At 38.2% G+C, this 17,955-nt stretch overlaps 1 protein-coding gene across 7 annotated transcripts in view; it reads right to left on the bottom strand.

Annotated features, from left to right (window-relative positions):
• Positions 1-15,205: 15,205 nt before the first annotated feature.
• Positions 15,206-17,955, bottom strand: part of MAPK10 (mitogen-activated protein kinase 10) — a 485,680-nt gene continuing 482,930 nt past the window's right edge. For 6 of the 7 annotated variants that reach the window (XM_063919881.1, XM_063919876.1, XM_063919875.1 and 3 more), the window contains one exon: positions 15,206-16,992. In XM_063919881.1, coding sequence (XP_063775951.1) covers positions 16,850-16,992 — 143 coding nt within the window. In that variant the 3' untranslated portion in view covers positions 15,206-16,849. Of the gene's footprint in view, positions 16,998-17,955 lie in introns of all 7 variants that reach the window. The other variant, XM_063919880.1, reaches the window with a different exon arrangement.

Here is a 17,955-nt window from a genome sequence, read left to right as displayed (position 1 = left end):
AGGGGTTTAAGATTGATTGCAGGAAGGCATGAGGCACATCAGCAGCTATGGCACCTGCCTGCAGACGGATCGGCATCCTGGAAGTCTGTGTGCGCATAACAGGAAAAAGGGAACACACATATGAGCATGCACCAAAACATATCTCGGATATGATATTACCATTGCAGCACCCTGCTGTGACCACACTTCCTACATTAAATGAAAATAAAGTTTGCACAAAATGCATGTACCCAAAAAAAAAAGAATCATAGTAAATCCCGCCCAGAAAGTGATAAGCGGATGGAGATAAAGTACCAGCCAATCAGCGCCTAACTGCCATGTTAAAGGCTCTGGGGTCTATTCATGAAACTGTGAAAAGTGTGGAGAAGTGAGCCAGTGGAGAAGTTGCCCATGGCAACCAATCAGCATTGAAGTAACATTTATAATTTGCATACTTACAATTGTATGGAGCAGCTGATTGGTTGCCATGGGCAACTTCTCCACAGGCTCACTTTTACACTATTTTTACTGCTTCATAATTAGACTCCTGTATTTGAACAATGACAGCTAGGAGCTGGATGTTACTTTATCTTTCTCCACTTTAGCTCTCACAAAGGTTTCTTAAATAGATCTCATGGTCCTTTATTTGTATTCCTCAGAACTTAATAGCCTGGCACGTTGATTTGCAACCAAACACATTTAGTTGATAAAACTGTATGTTGTCAGAGAGGTGTGCTAAGAGGTAGTGTGAGGGTGAAGCGATCAGTTGGAATTAATGAAGCCAGATGCCTGACTTCACATAGTGTTCCTCATGTTGGTAAGGGTACACAGTGAAAGCAAAGACTTTATCATCTAGTGTATATGCTCCATATTCCCGAATATCACTGGGAAGATGGCGCCGCTGGGGAGGAGGGCCCTGCTCCCGGAGAAAGGTAAGATGCTGATATAGACACTAAAATAGATTGAATCAGATATTTATTAATAGGGGCAATCATATGTGTATTTACAAATCTGTAGCTCATCTAGTTAAATACTATTTTACATTTTGTTTTATGTTATTCCATATTTAATTTAATTTCTAAATTGTATTAATGTGTTATGCAGTAACACGGCTATATGGGCATTTCCTTTGCGCACATACATTGTTCAGCTCCACATTCCTGTGTGCAGATCCCAATGTCCATCCGGATGTACAGCAGTTCTCCCGTGGGGTACTGACAAGAATTGTTTTCACAAACTTTAGGGTCTATCTACTAAGTCTTGGAGAGAGATAAAGTGGACGGAGATAAAGTGTCAGCCACTCAGCTCTTAACGGCCATGTTACAGGCTGGGTTTGAAAACTGACTGGTTGGTTGGTACTTTATCTCCGTCCACTTTATCTCTAAGGCTTACTACAGTATATCAACCCCAATATTCAGGTTCTCGTTGATGTGCAGTATATGGATCTCAGACGTTGGAGAAATGTGAAGAGGGTTTATAAATCAGACCATTGCTTTAGGTTGGTACAGTTACACTACATCTGTGTCTTATTATTATTATTTAGATTTTTCTTATTGACCGACGGTAGCTATGGATATTTATACAGTGAATCCTACACATGCGGATAAGATACAATTTGCACTACTAAGTACCACAACAAATACACCACACAAACATGCACTGATCATTTCTGGCAAAATAATACACAGTGAAATGCTTTTCTCAATTCAAAGAGTCATTTTCTTTTATTTTCAATCACATACATATAGTTGTATTCATATACAGTCATTTTAAAATATCGCGTGCCTTTGATTTTGTTTTGTGTTTGCTTTTTTATTACAAATCAAATATCACAATGAGTTTCTGTGTGCTGTAACTTGATATCTGAAATGAGTATTTGTTCTAAAAAGATTTTCTTTCTTGATTTGGCAAAGAAAAACATAAAAAATTAAAGTGAGTCAGGAACAAAGCAATTTTGGAAAAGAAAAGCACAAGTCTCATTCTCACACAAGAATGATTCAGAAACAGTACAAAATAAAGACCAATTGTTAGTATTATAGTAACAACTATCATATCATGTCTCTGCAGTATGAAGCCCCCACACCCAACTCTGTATGGTCCTTCCACATTTCACCCCAGATATGTTGTGATTAGACAAGAAATACATCAGGCATTGCTTATAACCTGCATCGGCCACAAGAGATTTCTATGCAGATTCACAAACTTGCCTCGTTTTGTCAAAGACGTCCTTGTGTGTTCATGGACGCCAATGACAAGCTGGGACTGATTCTACACATTACCGTGTGTTTTTCCATAGTTCTTCAGTGCTATTTTTGAAAGATCTCTCACTATAACAGTTATAAATTAAGGATGAAGTTCTTAAATCCTATTTCGATGGGAAACTAACAATTAGTACTATAAGAGCTGTACAACTGTGGAATAGGTCACACAATAACTGGGTACTGGTAGACTGTTGAGAAAAAAAAACAATAATTGGAAGTTTTTGTAAAAAAAAAAAACAGTAACAGAATTTATAGGGGATGAATCAAACCTTAGAGCAGTGGCTTCCAAACTGTGTGCCTAGGCACCCTGGGGGGCCTCTAGGCTCTTGCAGGGGTGTCTCGGTTGGTGGTCCAGGACCAAATTAAATTATTTATGGCCAAAGTGATAGGCAAAACCAGTGCTAGTGGCTGCCAATCATAAAGCATGTGGACAATCAGAAGCACATCTGGACACCACCACATAACGGACTCTAAGGATGACAGGTAGGTACAATTTACTTAAATTTATTTTCCAGTTTTCTCAATTAAAACCTTTAAATTTCTCAATTAAAAACATGCTGATACTGTAGGTCGCCGTGATACAAGATAGTTTGGGAACCAGTGCCTTAGAGAGATATAGAGTGGAGAAGCTTACCATAGCAACCAGTAGCTTCTGTCATTTTACAGACTGTGCTATATTAATAATAGCTAGAATCTGATTGGTTGCTAAAGGCAACTTCTCTACTTTATTTCTGTAGTAGGTGTGATCTTCCCCATACATCTTCCCTATAGTATATTGAACCAAATCATTTTATGATGGCCAGTTCGGGGATAGGAAGGAATTTGCTTTACAGGTTGGTTTTTGTTTTTTTATCTATATCTGTATCAACTAGTCTTTGATGATGAACCTCATGGACAAATGCCCTGATGTTTTTCAACACAAACAATTCTTTAACATTACATTTAAACACACATATTCCTATTACCACAATGTTTTCTATCAATGTGTGTGTTTTATTTGCCAAGTACAGGTCCAAGAAACCAGTCAAATATGTAAAACTCAGCAGGATAATAGAAGTAAGAGATGGCTGATGACTGAGTCACATTATCTAGACAGGATGAAACCAGGTAATCTACATATGGCACGGCCAATAGTGTTCCGTGCCATATATAGGAAAAATGTAAAGACAATGCTAATCTGGATACTTTTATACGAATGCTGTACTAGTGCCTGATATTCAGCAGCCATGCTGTGAGGCATAACTAGAGAATATCACATCTTCAATTTAACTTTGCAGCATAAAAACCAAACACAATCCATACTTGGCAGTGTCCAGCAGAGCTTGCACCTTGTATGTTTACTGCAAAATGTTATTTACATATCTTAACAAGCTTGAAAATATATGGGGGTAAATGTAATAGGGTGCGAATGGCCGGAGGTGCGAGACTTCGGGCAAGAATATCTGTATTTTTAAATCATTTATAAGACAAAACCAACCTAGATTGTAAATGATTGCCGCTTTAAAAATACGGGTACTCTCGCCCGAAGTCCCTCACCTTTGACAACTCACACCCTACTACATTTACCCGACAGTGTGTTTCTGTTGTAGCAGCATTAAATCCAATATTGTTATATGCAGAAAAAAACCTTGTGTTCTAGCTTAAAATAAATATTAATAATGAAAACCAAGTGTTCAAACTGATATCATCTTCATTTGAGTAGATGGTGCAATAAACAGACTGCAAAACGGTCACTAGTAATTGATTTGCTCTTCCCTATGCAAATAAACTATACATTAAAGAACGCTCAATGTCATATAAAGTCATTTACATTCATCAGCAATAAAATGTTTAAAGTCACACTAAACTTTCTAGCAAATAATTAATTATATGGTTATCACTGAACCACTGGCTGCTTGCTTGAGCATTTAATGGGTGAAGACTGCTTATTTAGGGGTTAATTTCCAGTCTAGCAAGTGGCTGCATTCATTTTCTTCCCTACAAAGCTACTGGGCTTTTTACACATCCTTGTAGGTGGCAGAGATTTTCGACAACGATAATAGTCCATAAATGGAAATCCAAGGTCAATCGTCCATGTATACACCAAAGTACATTTACAGGGGAGAGATATTGCAATAGAACCCAATAAGCTTCTGTCTACAGACTGCGCTAGATGATAAATGATATCTAGAAGCCGATTGTGCATTTTGGGCACCGTCTCCACTTTATCTCTCTCAAAAGTTTGATACATCTCCCCTTACAGTCTTAAGACGAGAATATATGGAAAAGCAATTACTAATAAAAGGAACAGTCTAAAACTGGCAACATGCTTTTGTCAACATGCACATCTGTATTTGTGGGTGTAACTAGCCTGCACGGGTGGGTCCCCACCTATGTATCCGCATGGCGCCAATCCAGTGCATTAGTACAAATACTTTCCTGCATATACACAAAGTTTACATCTTTAGAATGACCTGTATTGTTTGGTAAATGAAAATCGCATTCTAATAGGATTCTTTGTAAATCAATAATCTTGTATGTAAATCAATCATTTGAAATCAATAGAGTTCACATATCAGTGACGTGCAGTTGCGTGAGACTCTGCCACATATATTCCCGGCATCTACAAACGCAGGTGTATTTAATATGAAAATGTGATATTTGATGCAAATGTATTGGATATAACTTTTACACGCTATTGTTAAATTAATTGGGGAGTAAAAACGTACATAGCAAGACACCAAGAAAATGGACTCATCATAGTATATTCTGGGGGTCTAATTAGCTCATCTTGAAAGTCTATGATGATCTGTCACAGCACAAACCATTTTCAATGTCTTGATGAGATGTCAGACAAGATGTCTGTACAGTTATCGGCGGATCGGCCAGATATTGCATAGTGTCTGCCTAGTGGTAGCCCAGAAGTAGAACTATCAACATTTGTTTGGGAGTAACCTGCCAAAACTGTGAATGCTCACTTCTTATACGCAAGTAAAATTATATAAAACCAATACAGTGCACTTGACACAGACATGTAATACATGAATTGATAAGGTTATAATGAGGCTATACAATTTTACATTGAATTGATGGAGAATGGAATATATTGTTTTAAGTTAAAGATGATTTTTTACTATCTTGGAAAAACATTATGTCATGGAGAATTACCGTAAGCACAATGTTTGTGTGTAACGTGGAAGCTGAATAATTTAGATGGTTAGTCTAGTAAGATGATATATAAATGACATATACTGGCCAGAAGTCCCATTGTGCTACAAACTGAATTGCAGTATTGTCCTGACACAACAGAAAAAGGGAACAATATGAAAAATGTTATAATAAAGTAACTTATACATAAATTATATTTACATATATATGTAAACGTATAGAGACCCAATTAAGATGTGACTTTACGTGAGGCACCTTCTCTAGGTAGTAATCATATTTATACTTGCTCTTGGTAAGCCCTATATCTAGTGGCTTATCATGTTATTGTCTGCAGACATCCTTATCTGACCTAAAGCTATATAAGCAGGATACAATATGCCTTACCTCTGTGCTATTAGCTATGTTCAGCCTTTGGCATTTAATGCACCATGTTAAGCATGGTCAGGTAAGTGTGACATAATTACAGCCGTTATGTATATACTGATGGCCTGGCGTCTGCCAGATGTGCAGTTATGATGGAGACAATCACCAGCACTTTTGGCTGCATCTGATTGGCTGGTTGCATATTTGACCTCTGCAGCTGATAGCAGTTAAATTGATAGTGTTACGGTTATATCATATCAGGTTACAGCCGTCTATTCACAATAGATATTTATCATCTAAATTTAGATTTCTATAGGGATGAAGATGTCATTGCATTTGTAAAGTAGTAAACAATGTAAGTGGAGGTTTTTGTATTTAATTACATTTAATATGAAAAATAGGATGTTAATATGTATTAATAATAGCCAAATCACTATCCTCTCTTGTTTATTTGACACTTTGGGAGGTATTTATAAAAGGTTGGAGAAAGATAAAGTAGGGAGATATAAAGTACCATCCAATCAGCTTCTGTCACCTTACAGGCTGTGTTAGAAAAATGTCAGTTAGGAGTAGATTGGTTGGTGGTCTCCAAGCTTTGAGAAATCTCCCCCTTTATTCCATTATTATTATTATTATTACTATTATATTATGTACAATTGGCTAATGTGACTTTAGCACTTAATACAAACCCACTGCATCCCTATGCCCTCCCTTGTACACCTGGCACAAATACTGTACTACTATTCCCAGCATTCACAAGTAAATAGGTTTTTATTTTTGCATACGTCTTTATTCTGAGCACCTTAGTGTAATCTATGACAAATGCAGCAGACACATATTTAACCTGAAACTCAAATTGTTGTAACTCTCTCTTTTTTTAACAAATATCTATCACATTCTACGGCATGTCATAAAGTCACTTTTATCTACATCAAGCCTGTCCAAACTGCGGCCCTCCAGCTGTTGAGAAACGACACATCCCAGCATGCCCTGACACAGCTTTAGCATTCTCTGACAGCAAAACTGGGTCAAGGCATGCTGGTATATGTAGTTTCACAACAGCTGGAGGGCCACAGTTTGGACATGCCTGATCTACATGGAAATGTCCATCTTTTATCATACCTTTGGTCATTCATGACATAGAAGTGGTAGCAAACGTGTGTGGGAGTGGAGACTCTTTCATATGTGTTTATGAATACGTCAGGACAATAAAACACATAAAAAGGAAATAATGATTGTGAAATAAATGAACCATCATATGGTACCATACAGAAAGGACACACAATTCTACCTTGGCTACCAAACTGCTGTGTAAGTTTTAGCTAACACTTTCATTGACCGAGGGCAGCATAAATCCCTTCTTTGAGCATCTGTACTGTCTGTCATTAGTGGAAATCTATTTTGCCTTGTGACAAGTATGTATCCAATGATAATGATACGACATCTGGGTGTAAATCTGGTTTCTTGCAAAGGATTCAACTGGGGGATTAGGTGCAGTCTGTGGGCATAACTGTATTGGCACATTCTAATGCAGCAGACTTACTGACATACTGTACTAGTCATGTGGCACAAAGCTTTGAATGTCATATCCAGTGGGATCTATTATCCACTTGCATACCTCTTGATCATACCAATTTCCTGGAACACAGCACATGTGACCAAATATAAATATAAATAATGTAAACAGGGATGTCCGCAGGAAAATGTATAGGTATACAGACATGTCAGACACATAAGTAGTTTAAAGTCGCCACTCATGGTTTAAAGTTAATATAATGATGGCATGGGTAGCTGTTTGCACATTAAAGCACATACATTGTGCCTGGTTCCCATTTGTATTCTCTACTTGAAATAAAAAATTGGCACAGAAATTAAACATCATCACTCTCCCTTGCTTGCTGATTAATTATTGCTGTTCCTACAGAAGATACAACATGTACCACCCCCAGCAGCCCCTCCATTTTGGTCATAAAATCTAGGTAATTCCCCATAACAGCAGGCATATTAATACTGTACATGTGTAGGCGCAAAGGTATCCGTGTTAAGGTCGACACTCATTAGGTCGACCACTAATGGTCGACATTGACATGGTCGACATGGACAAATGGTAGACACATGAAAGTGGTCGACACATGAAAATAATAATAATAAACTCCCTTTTATAAGCTCTATCACACAGTGTATATATATATATATATATATATATATATATATAGTTCAATATAACTTGTGTAGCTGCTGAAATACCATCAGTTAATATCACAGAGGGTAACATTGGAATATGTAATAAGATATGCACAGGTAGAAGGTAATGTAACTGTTAAAAGCCAAGCACATACTTATTTTCATTTTGTCATTTTCTTGGCACCCCCAATGTTGCATTGTTACTTGTTTCCTGATTATTCATGCTATGAACATCAACATGCAGACAAATCTCTGTATCTTCTAATCTGTCTATCATTCTAATAGGTCCTTACATTGGCGAGAATGTTTAAACAATTTGAATTTGCCAACAAAACTGAGTGTCCAAATTGTTTATTCTAGTTTGTTCATGAGGTTTTAAAGATGTAGTTTCAGATGACTGACATTTGTCAACTTAGACATTATTGTAATGGTCACAGTAAGGGTTATTAAATCAATAATACACACTTAAGGATATGCTTATTCTAAAGTACTAGAAACAGTATCTATTTTCTCTCATTATGTCCCAGCTTCAGTTGTGGAACCTCCTGTTACTTTTCTTTCCTCTCACCCATCTTTCCACACCACAATCAGTCCTAAATACCACAATGATACTGATCTCGCTCTGACACTGTTCTACCTCCACTGCACCCCTCAATCAAAAAACCCACACTGACCTACCATAGTCCAATTTAGCCTACTTTCCTTTACCTCTATAGTACTATACTGCTCTGGTCTCATCACAAGGTGATCTCCTTTATGTCTCTGACCTGATGCTGACTTATGTCTCTCATCTGATTACCACCTCCAGAGAACCCCCATGCTGCTACCACTAAGCAATGCTCTACCCTGCCTGACCAGACTTGTTCTGAACCTTAAAATGTTGAAAATCCACCTCTTTCCTATAGCTTATCCAACTTCCACTCAATACTCCTCCATCCGGGTACTGCTAGCTACCGTTAAAGTCTACACTCCAAGTTCCATTAGCTCCTACTGTCTCAGTGTATGTATCTTCTCCTATCAAGCATGTCCTTCTCTAACTTTGTCAACATGCAATGTGCTTGTCCATTGTATTCAAGATTAGTTCTACATATATTTGTAACACCCACTGTCTGGTGCTGCAGGTTTGTGATGCCAGACAAATAAACAAATATGATGATGACATCAATTGATACATTTTAAAAATTACTGGGGGTGCCCCCATGAAATGCCAGGTAGAGACATGGATAATGCCAGCACAGATATTTGGGGTGCTCAAGTACCTACAGCATCCACAGAAGTGGCTCCTAAGAATTGCTACAAGTTTTTACATATAGACAGGAAGCTAAATCAATATTATTATTATTATTATTATTATTATTATTATTATTATGTATGCTTTGTTTGATTTCAATGATTACGTTTTATATTAGCATGCCATGGTAAACCATGTTAACTCTTAGTAGCACGATAGTGATTGCAATAACTATACCATTACAACTAATTATTGTATCATACCAAATGCAAATAGCCAAATAAAAGCACAACAATGTAAAATAAAATACACCTCTGAAACAGCAGTATAATAAAATACTAAATATTAAATATCATAAAAACTTAAAATAGTGCACGAACATCTATGCTGCCATAAAGGCACCTTAATAATTATAAGGCCTTATTCTTTGGTCGTTGTTGGCAACAATCTAATACAAAGCACAGAAAAAAAAAGAAAAAAGATTATACATTCTTAATTTTGTTCCTTAGTCGCCTAAAATGCTAAATTATCAACTGAAGGAATTTTTTTAAGGCTGATCAGATATTTGACTACATTGAGCAAACATTGTACAATACGCAGGATAATAGTTATTGCTATACCGAACAAACCCCAATCTTATTGTATGAGAACTGACCATTACTGGCCTAATTCTGTGTAGAATGTTCGTTCGACATAGAAATGCAAAGTATTGGTAGCCAGCTGCCGCCATGGCTATAGAACAACCACATCGCTCCAGTCTGGCCACACAATTGCCATTGTATTTGAGTTGATATTTGATATACCGTACTGTGGCCCTCATTCCGAGTTGTTCGCTCGCTAGCTGATTTTAGCAGTATTGCAAACGCTAGGCCGCCACCCTCTGGGAGTGAATCTTAGCTTAGCAGAATAGCGAACGAAAGAGTAGCAGAATTGCTACTAAATATTTTCTTGCAGTTTCTGAGTAGCTCCAGACCTACTCCTAGATTGCGATCAGCTCGGTCCGTTTAGTTCCTGGTTTGACGTCACAAACACGCCCTGCGTTCGGCCAGCCACTCCCCCGTTTCTCCAGACACTCCCGCGTTTTTCCCTGACACGCCTGCGTTTTTTAGCACACTCCCGGAAAACACTCAGTTACCACCCAGAAACGGCCATTTCCTGTCAATCACTCACCGATCAGCAGTGCGACTGAAAAGCGCCGCACAAACACCAGCAAATCTACTAAGTTGTGTGTAAAATAACTTAGCGCATGCGCTCTGCGTACCATGTGCATGCGCAGTTAGCAACAAATCGCAGCATAACGAAAATCGGCAACGAGCGAACAACTCGGAATGACCCCCTGTATGTGTTGATCATTTTATGTTAGGGCAACTTGTTTTGGTTTACTCCTCAAATACCATAGAGTTCAGTGACGTGGTCTTTCTACGTGCTCTGCTACTGATACAGACTCCCCATAATTTCATAAATCACAACCTATATACAACAAATAAAGGTGGGATTATGGAACAAGGAACTCTCTATAAAGCACCTACAGTAGTGTATACAGCATACAGTATATGTACTATCTGAGTTTGAATAACTCATTTCATTTAGGTTATCAGTGCACTGACACAGGAAGTTGGCTGCTAGCAATTACATAAACCAAACTGTTTAAGGTTGAGAAATAAAAGATGTGACAGGTTACAGCAGCTGTCATTAGAATAGAAGCAGAATCATTTATTTACTGCTTTTACTAAAATACTATACTCTTGGAATCTCCCTATTAATGAAGCCCATACCTATTCGAAGGAATCTTATATTATAAAGGCTAATGTTATATAACATAGTAAAATGACTCCAAATGATTTAATTGATGTATAAAAATGGTAAGCAGATGGTAGGGGTATTCAGGATTTTCTGCAAGGTAACAGGTAGACATGAACCACGCACTTGACAGGAATTTGTCAGTAATAATTCAGTAGTATGGAGCTCGCCAGAAACAATCTGGTTCTTTAGCCATTCCTGACAGTAGCTGTCACCACCGGTACAATAAGCTGCACCAACGCTTACCCCTAGGCTGCATTTCTAAGACTATTACTCCTGGGTAAGAATAAGGACTATAATAGCCAGAATCTCCTGAATCATGAAGATCTCAGCTTTTGGCTCTCATATTTCTATTTCTTTGCCGAGAGAGAACATTTATCATCATAGTAATCATTTAAAGGTGGTGGAAACACAATACTGTAGACTCATATGTATTACTGTGCATATGGCAATGTCTGTAGGTTCTGTGGAGATAGTGTTATAGAGAATAAGAAAGGCTGCTGGTATTAAGGTAGTAAAGAAATGCAACTTGAAATAGTGTAACACAATCCAGCATCTCAGTTTCCATGCTGTGTTAGTAATTTACTTGCAATGTTAAAGTTGACATGAATAATATGATAAGAGAAAAATAATACAGCTGCGCCCGGGATTAACAGAGCATATAGTAAACCATAATTAATCCATTAATTGCACATGCGGATACAGGTCACCGAGTGTCAAATCAATCAAACCCAATCAATAATGCACATAAATGTTTTAATATAACAAAATAAAATTATATTTAAAATATACTGTGCACAGTATCAAATTAATATTGCTTTAAAAAAGCCAAGGAGAAAACATATAAGACATAAATCATAAAAATGTATCCAGTTATGGACACAACACTGTAGCATAAATGATATCTCAGACTTGTCTCAATTGGGAAATATGGTCATTGAGAAACACTGTTTGCGCAATTGATTTTTTATACAATGACTATAAAATCAATTTAAAGTCCACAATATTGTATGGTGCTATATAAAATTCGCACAGATATCTCAATTCATCAAGTCCATACGGTATATAACTGGTCTTATGATAAGTACTGTTCGTGCAAAAAAAAAACTGTGATATAAATTGCTTGTTCACTAAAACAGGTACGTGTGGCGTCCCACCGTGATGTTACCTGATATGTAGTAAAGGTAGGAGCTGATGTTCGGATTAAGCACACCTCATGTGGCTGCTAAATTGACTGGTAATGTTGAGACCGCTGGTCCTTGATTAAATAGCGGAGGGAAAGGTGCTGGTAATGACCGCCAGACTGCGCTGGCCTCAATGATCACCTCGTGATGCTCTCACCGGAAAATCCGTCCCGTAGATAGTGCAGATAGTGACCGCCAGACTGCGCTGGCCCGAAGGATCACCTCTTACCGCTCTCACCGGCAGACCCGTCCTGTGGCGAGGAGGAGCCGAGCTGGATTTAAACACCTCACGTCAACCCGCCGGGTCAGATGGAAAAGATGTGACCGATAAGCTGCAGCAGAGATAGATTAGCTCCTCCCTATTGTTCCCACCTGGGATACCTGCTACACGTTATTCCTCTGGTCTGATATCCAGAGGTCCGAACCGACAAAAAAGCCTTTACTGGTGCCTATGAGACACAGCTAATCTATCTCTGCTGCAGCTTATCGGTCACATCTTTTCCATCTGACCCGGCGGGTTGACGTGAGGTGTTTAAATCCAGCTCGGCTCCTCCTCGCCACAGGACGGGTCTGCCGGTGAGAGCGGTAAGAGGTGATCCTTCGGGCCAGCGCAGTCTGGCGGTCACTATCTGCACTATCTACGGGACGGATTTTCCGGTGAGAGCATCACGAGGTGATCATTGAGGCCAGCGCAGTCTGGCGGTCATTACCAGCACCTTTCCCTCCGCTATTTAATCAAGGACCAGCGGTCTCAACATTACCAGTCAATTTAGCAGCCACATGAGGTGTGCTTAATCCGAACATCAGCTCCTACCTTTACTACATATCAGGTAACATCACGGTGGGACGCCACACGTACCTGTTTTAGTGAACAAGCAATTTATATCACAGTTTTTTTTTTTGCACGAACAGTACTTATCATAAGACCAGTTATATACCGTATGGACTTGATGAATTGAGATATCTGTGCGAATTTTATATAGCACCATACAATATTGTGGACTTTAAATTGATTTTATAGTCATTGTATAAAAAATCAATTGCGCAAACAGTGTTTCTCAATGACCATATTTCCCAATTGAGACAAGTCTGAGATATCATTTATGCTACAGTGTTGTGTCCATAACTGGATACATTTTTATGATTTATGTCTTATATGTTTTCTCCTTGGCTTTTTTAAAGCAATATTAATTTGATACTGTGCACAGTATATTTTAAATATAATTTTATTTTGTTATATTAAAACATTTATGTGCATTATTGATTGGGTTTGATTGATTTGACACTCGGTGACCTGTATCCGCATGTGCAATTAATGGATTAATTATGGTTTACTATATGCTCTGTTAATCCCGGGCGCAGCTGTATTATTTTTCTCTTCTTATATTCATATACAAACGTACAGAAGTTTGTTTGCAGCAGCGAACGGGAGACACAGAGGTACGATCAATTTGGATGTACACGTGCATATTTGCATGTGTATATATACACATACATATCCAATTTTTCCTTAAAATTAGCGCCTAGGTATTTCGTTTTTTTTATGAATAATATGATAACTGAATACTAAAATAAATACATTTCCATAATATTACTCCAGTGAAGACTAAAGGTAATGTATGTTATGGAAATGACTGTTTTCTATGGCTCTCTGTAAGGTGTAAAAGGGTTTGTTTACTCCTGTATCCGGTCTCTAGGTCAACCACACTTAAATTTACAATGTCTAGGTCGACCACTATTGGTCGACAGTAAGTAGGTTAACATGGCTGCTAGGTTGACATGGTCTCTAGTTCGACATGTTCTAGGTCGACATGACAGAAAGTCGACATGAGTTTTTCAAAAATAGATTTATTTTTTGAACATTTTCATGCTTTGCGATCCACATGGACGACAATTGGGAAATGGCAAACTTGCCGAAGCCCGAGCCATGCGAGGGGACACGGTGCACTAATCGGGCTTCCCTGTCACTCTACAGAGAAAACGATACAAATAAAAAAAATAAAAAAACTCATGTCGACCTTTTGTCCTGTCGACCATGTACATGTCGACCTAGAGACCATGTCGACCTAGTTACTGTCGACCAATAGTGGTCGACCTAGACATTGTCGACCTAAGTGTGGACGACCCTATGATCCACACCCGTTTACTCCGCATCCAAATGTAGCATCCCCTGACCCATACACAAGGCATGAAACAGTATCACTTCTTAGGGGAAAGTGACTAAACAAACAGATCATATATTCATTTACTTATATAATGCCAGCCTATTCCATTGAGCTGTACAACTGGGAACAATTATGAGAGGGCAATGCTGTCAGTCAATTAGCACTTATCGAAAACAATATGTTAATAAAATGCCCCCTCCCTACTTGCCGCGGGTTGCTAGTATATATATGTTATATTTTCTTGGTGCCAAATAATCCCAAGTCATGAAAGTTTCTCCGCTCCCTTATACAGAGGTCATAGTGTATAGTGCACGCACAGATTAGATCAAGTGTTCAGTCGTATAACACTTTAATACAGCGCCATTGCATCATGTAGACTTCCTGCCATGAATTGTTTCGGACTTGAATTTCAAACACATGGATTGTCACTGCTGCCTGCGTAGCAAGATAAGGTAAGTGAAAGAAGTATACTGCAGCACATACAGTGGGGCAGATGTGTTAACCTGGAGAAGGCATAAGGAAGTGATAAACCAGTGATATGTGCAAAGTGATAATGCACCAGCCAATCAGCTCCAATATGTAAATTAACAGTTAGGATCTGATTGGCTGGTGCATCATCACCTTGCACATATCACTGGTTTATCACTTCCTTATGCCTTCTCCAGGTTACTACATCTGCCCCACTGTACCTTACATTACTTTGCTGTACATCTTCAGAGTGATGTAAGGTGACCTGAGGATTAACTGCATCTGTCACATTTCTCTATTATACTCAGGATATATTTACTAATGTGATTTGTTTCAGCAAGGGAGGTTGTAATATTTCATAGCACCTTTGTTATTTGTTCACAGAAACAGCACAGCTTGCCTTATTAAATACTGGACTCAAAATTCAACAAGTCTGACCTTTTAATTTTTTGTTTGCAATTTGTAAATGTGAAATGAAAATGAAGCATAAAGTCTGAGAACTCTTAATAACACATAACATTTAAAGAAAAACAAAAGAGTTTCCAATCAGTCATTTGTACCAATCTAGTCCAACCTTATTTTCTCTAGTGAGATTTCAGTGATTAAAGTTTATTTTGCAGATGTTTATAGCCAGTCTACAAAATGCCAACATCTAACAAAACATGTTAAGTCAATAAACAGGATAAGACTCCAAAGTGTTATTCTCCTGAGGATTAAAACATAAAACATAGCAATGGTACATTTCATCCCTGATGCATAATACATAAATAATAATGCAAAAAAAAATGTTTTCAGCTCTCAACATTTGTTATCTCAGTAATATCCAAAGAACACCATCCTCACCGGATCTTATTATCGCAGGTTCAATACAAACTTAACTTGAAAGATGGCTAATATTGTATCACAAAATATGAAGAAAACATGTGTAAAATATTACCATACAGTATGTCACTATACCATACAACCCAATGACAAGTTTACTATCTGTGCTGCATTCTAAGCAATTCATACGAGGCGGTTGCTTGTGTGTGGATCTCATTGGCACAACCTGCTCTCTAGTGGGTTACTGCAAAGCCTAAATTGTTACTACTCCTGTACTCTACAAAGGAAACAATCCCTAAACTAAAATATACAGTTGTATACAAGTTTACTTTAGCTCAACTGCTGGTTTAATTCAGCACATCTGGTCTGAAATAAAAAATATTGTGCATGTAAAAAAATAAATAGCTATTAGAACTGTGAACAACTATTTGGATAGTTTGTGTTTTTGCATGATCCGTGTAATTATGACTAATTAGCCATCATGCTCGGTTCTGCTAAAGATGCGTTCTTGTTATAGGATACAAAGTTTATTTTTTATTTTATTTCCACAATTTGACAAATGTATGAACTTAACATCTTATATGCTAGCGTAAGTTTACAGCAACAATTTATGTAGCTAACACAAAACAGGCCCTTTATTACTATATATACTGCTCTATGTAATAACTACTGTACAGTTGTGAGTTTTTTCTTTTCTTCTTCTTTTAATATACATATATGCTTGCATGTATACAGTACATCTGATGTACAAGTGTGAGGTTATCTACATCCATCATTCAGGAAAGATGGAAGGGTTTCAAACAGATATTCAAACAATTCTGATGAAAAAGTACGTACAGGTCACGCATACAGTCACACGGACACGCAAACGCTTGAAGGGCTACTGCACATTTTTGTCATGTTATAATGAGAAAAGATAAATTGGGTCTTGCTGGTTTCACAGCCATTAATTTTACAATATATGCAAACAGAGTTTTGTGTGTGTGTGTGTGTGTGTGTGTGTGTGTGTGTGTGAAATAACCCTTTTTTTCTTGCAGTAAGCATAACCAGAAGACCAAAGCAGAGCAACTATAAGTTAAATATACATTTGAGCTTAGCTGCATGACATAACTCTGTAGGAAAGCAGGATAGAAGGGAAATATTTGACTCTCTACTTCCTTTCTTGCAATTATATAGCTATAATGATTTTTTTTCCCAATCACGTCATCCTCTGAAGAAGGTAGGGTTTCTCAGGCAGGCGGCTAGTCACCTGCAACAACCGAGGGGACCTGCGGAAGCTTCAAGGCTGCTGTCTGTGTCAGATGCCAGTGTTTGGTCGGTGGACATGGAGGATATATCGTTGACAGATGAGGACGGAGGGGGGCTCTCACTGCTGTTCACTGCTGCACCTGTGCTAAGAAAATGAACGGCAAAGCAATTGAACCTTAGTAAATTCACTCAAAATGAAACGGTCATTGCAATGGCTCAGAAAGTATGGAACAATATATATATATATATTTATTTAACTGTAAAGAATGAATGATGTCAGAATTGGCAGTTAAGTATCATCAGGAAATACAAGTTAAAGGAGTGAGGTGTTTCACCATATATGGAATGTAGTCACCATGCCCGCATTTGCGATCCCGGCCGTCAGAATGACGGCGAAGGAAGCTCGACACCTTTCGGAATCCTGAGCGCCGGGATCACAAACGTAAGTATAGAACCCAACCCAATCTAATGCATTTTGCGCCCATATAACACAGGCATAAAATGTGGGTTAAAAATTAGCATTTTGCGCAGCTTGCAAGCTGGACACATCTCAAGATGCATCCAGCTCTGCAAGGGGAGCATACGGTGCAGTCCTGTGTAACAGTGCTAACAGTAAGTGCTAAAGTTACAGTACATTATATAGTACTTTAACAAAGCGTCACACACATGAGACTTTCCAGTACAGTGACTAGACAGTGATTTTAATAAATAACAACATTGCATTTACCATGTAAAAATAAGAATTTACTTACCGATAATTCTATTTCTCATAGTCCGTAGTGGATGCTGGGGACTCCGTAAGGACCATGGGGAATAGCGGCTCCGCAGGAGACTGGGCACAAAAGTAAAAGCTATAGGACTACCTGGTGTGCACTGGCTCCTCCCCCTATGACCCTCCTCCAAGCCTCAGTTAGGACACTGTGCCCGGACGAGCGTACACAATAAGGAAGGATATTGAATCCCGGGTAAGACTCATACCAGCCACACCAATCACACCGTACAACCTGTGATCTGAACCCAGTTAACAGCATGATAACAGAGGAGCCTCTGAAAAGATGGCTCACAACAATAATAACCCGATTTTTGTAACAATAACTATGTAC

This window comes from Pseudophryne corroboree, chromosome 1 (genome assembly GCF_028390025.1).
Source record: "Pseudophryne corroboree isolate aPseCor3 chromosome 1, aPseCor3.hap2, whole genome shotgun sequence".
NCBI classification, from domain to species: Eukaryota; Metazoa; Chordata; class Amphibia; order Anura; family Myobatrachidae; genus Pseudophryne; species Pseudophryne corroboree.
Note: the sequence above shows the minus strand (reverse complement) of the source record. Positions and strands in the feature narration are given on the sequence as shown.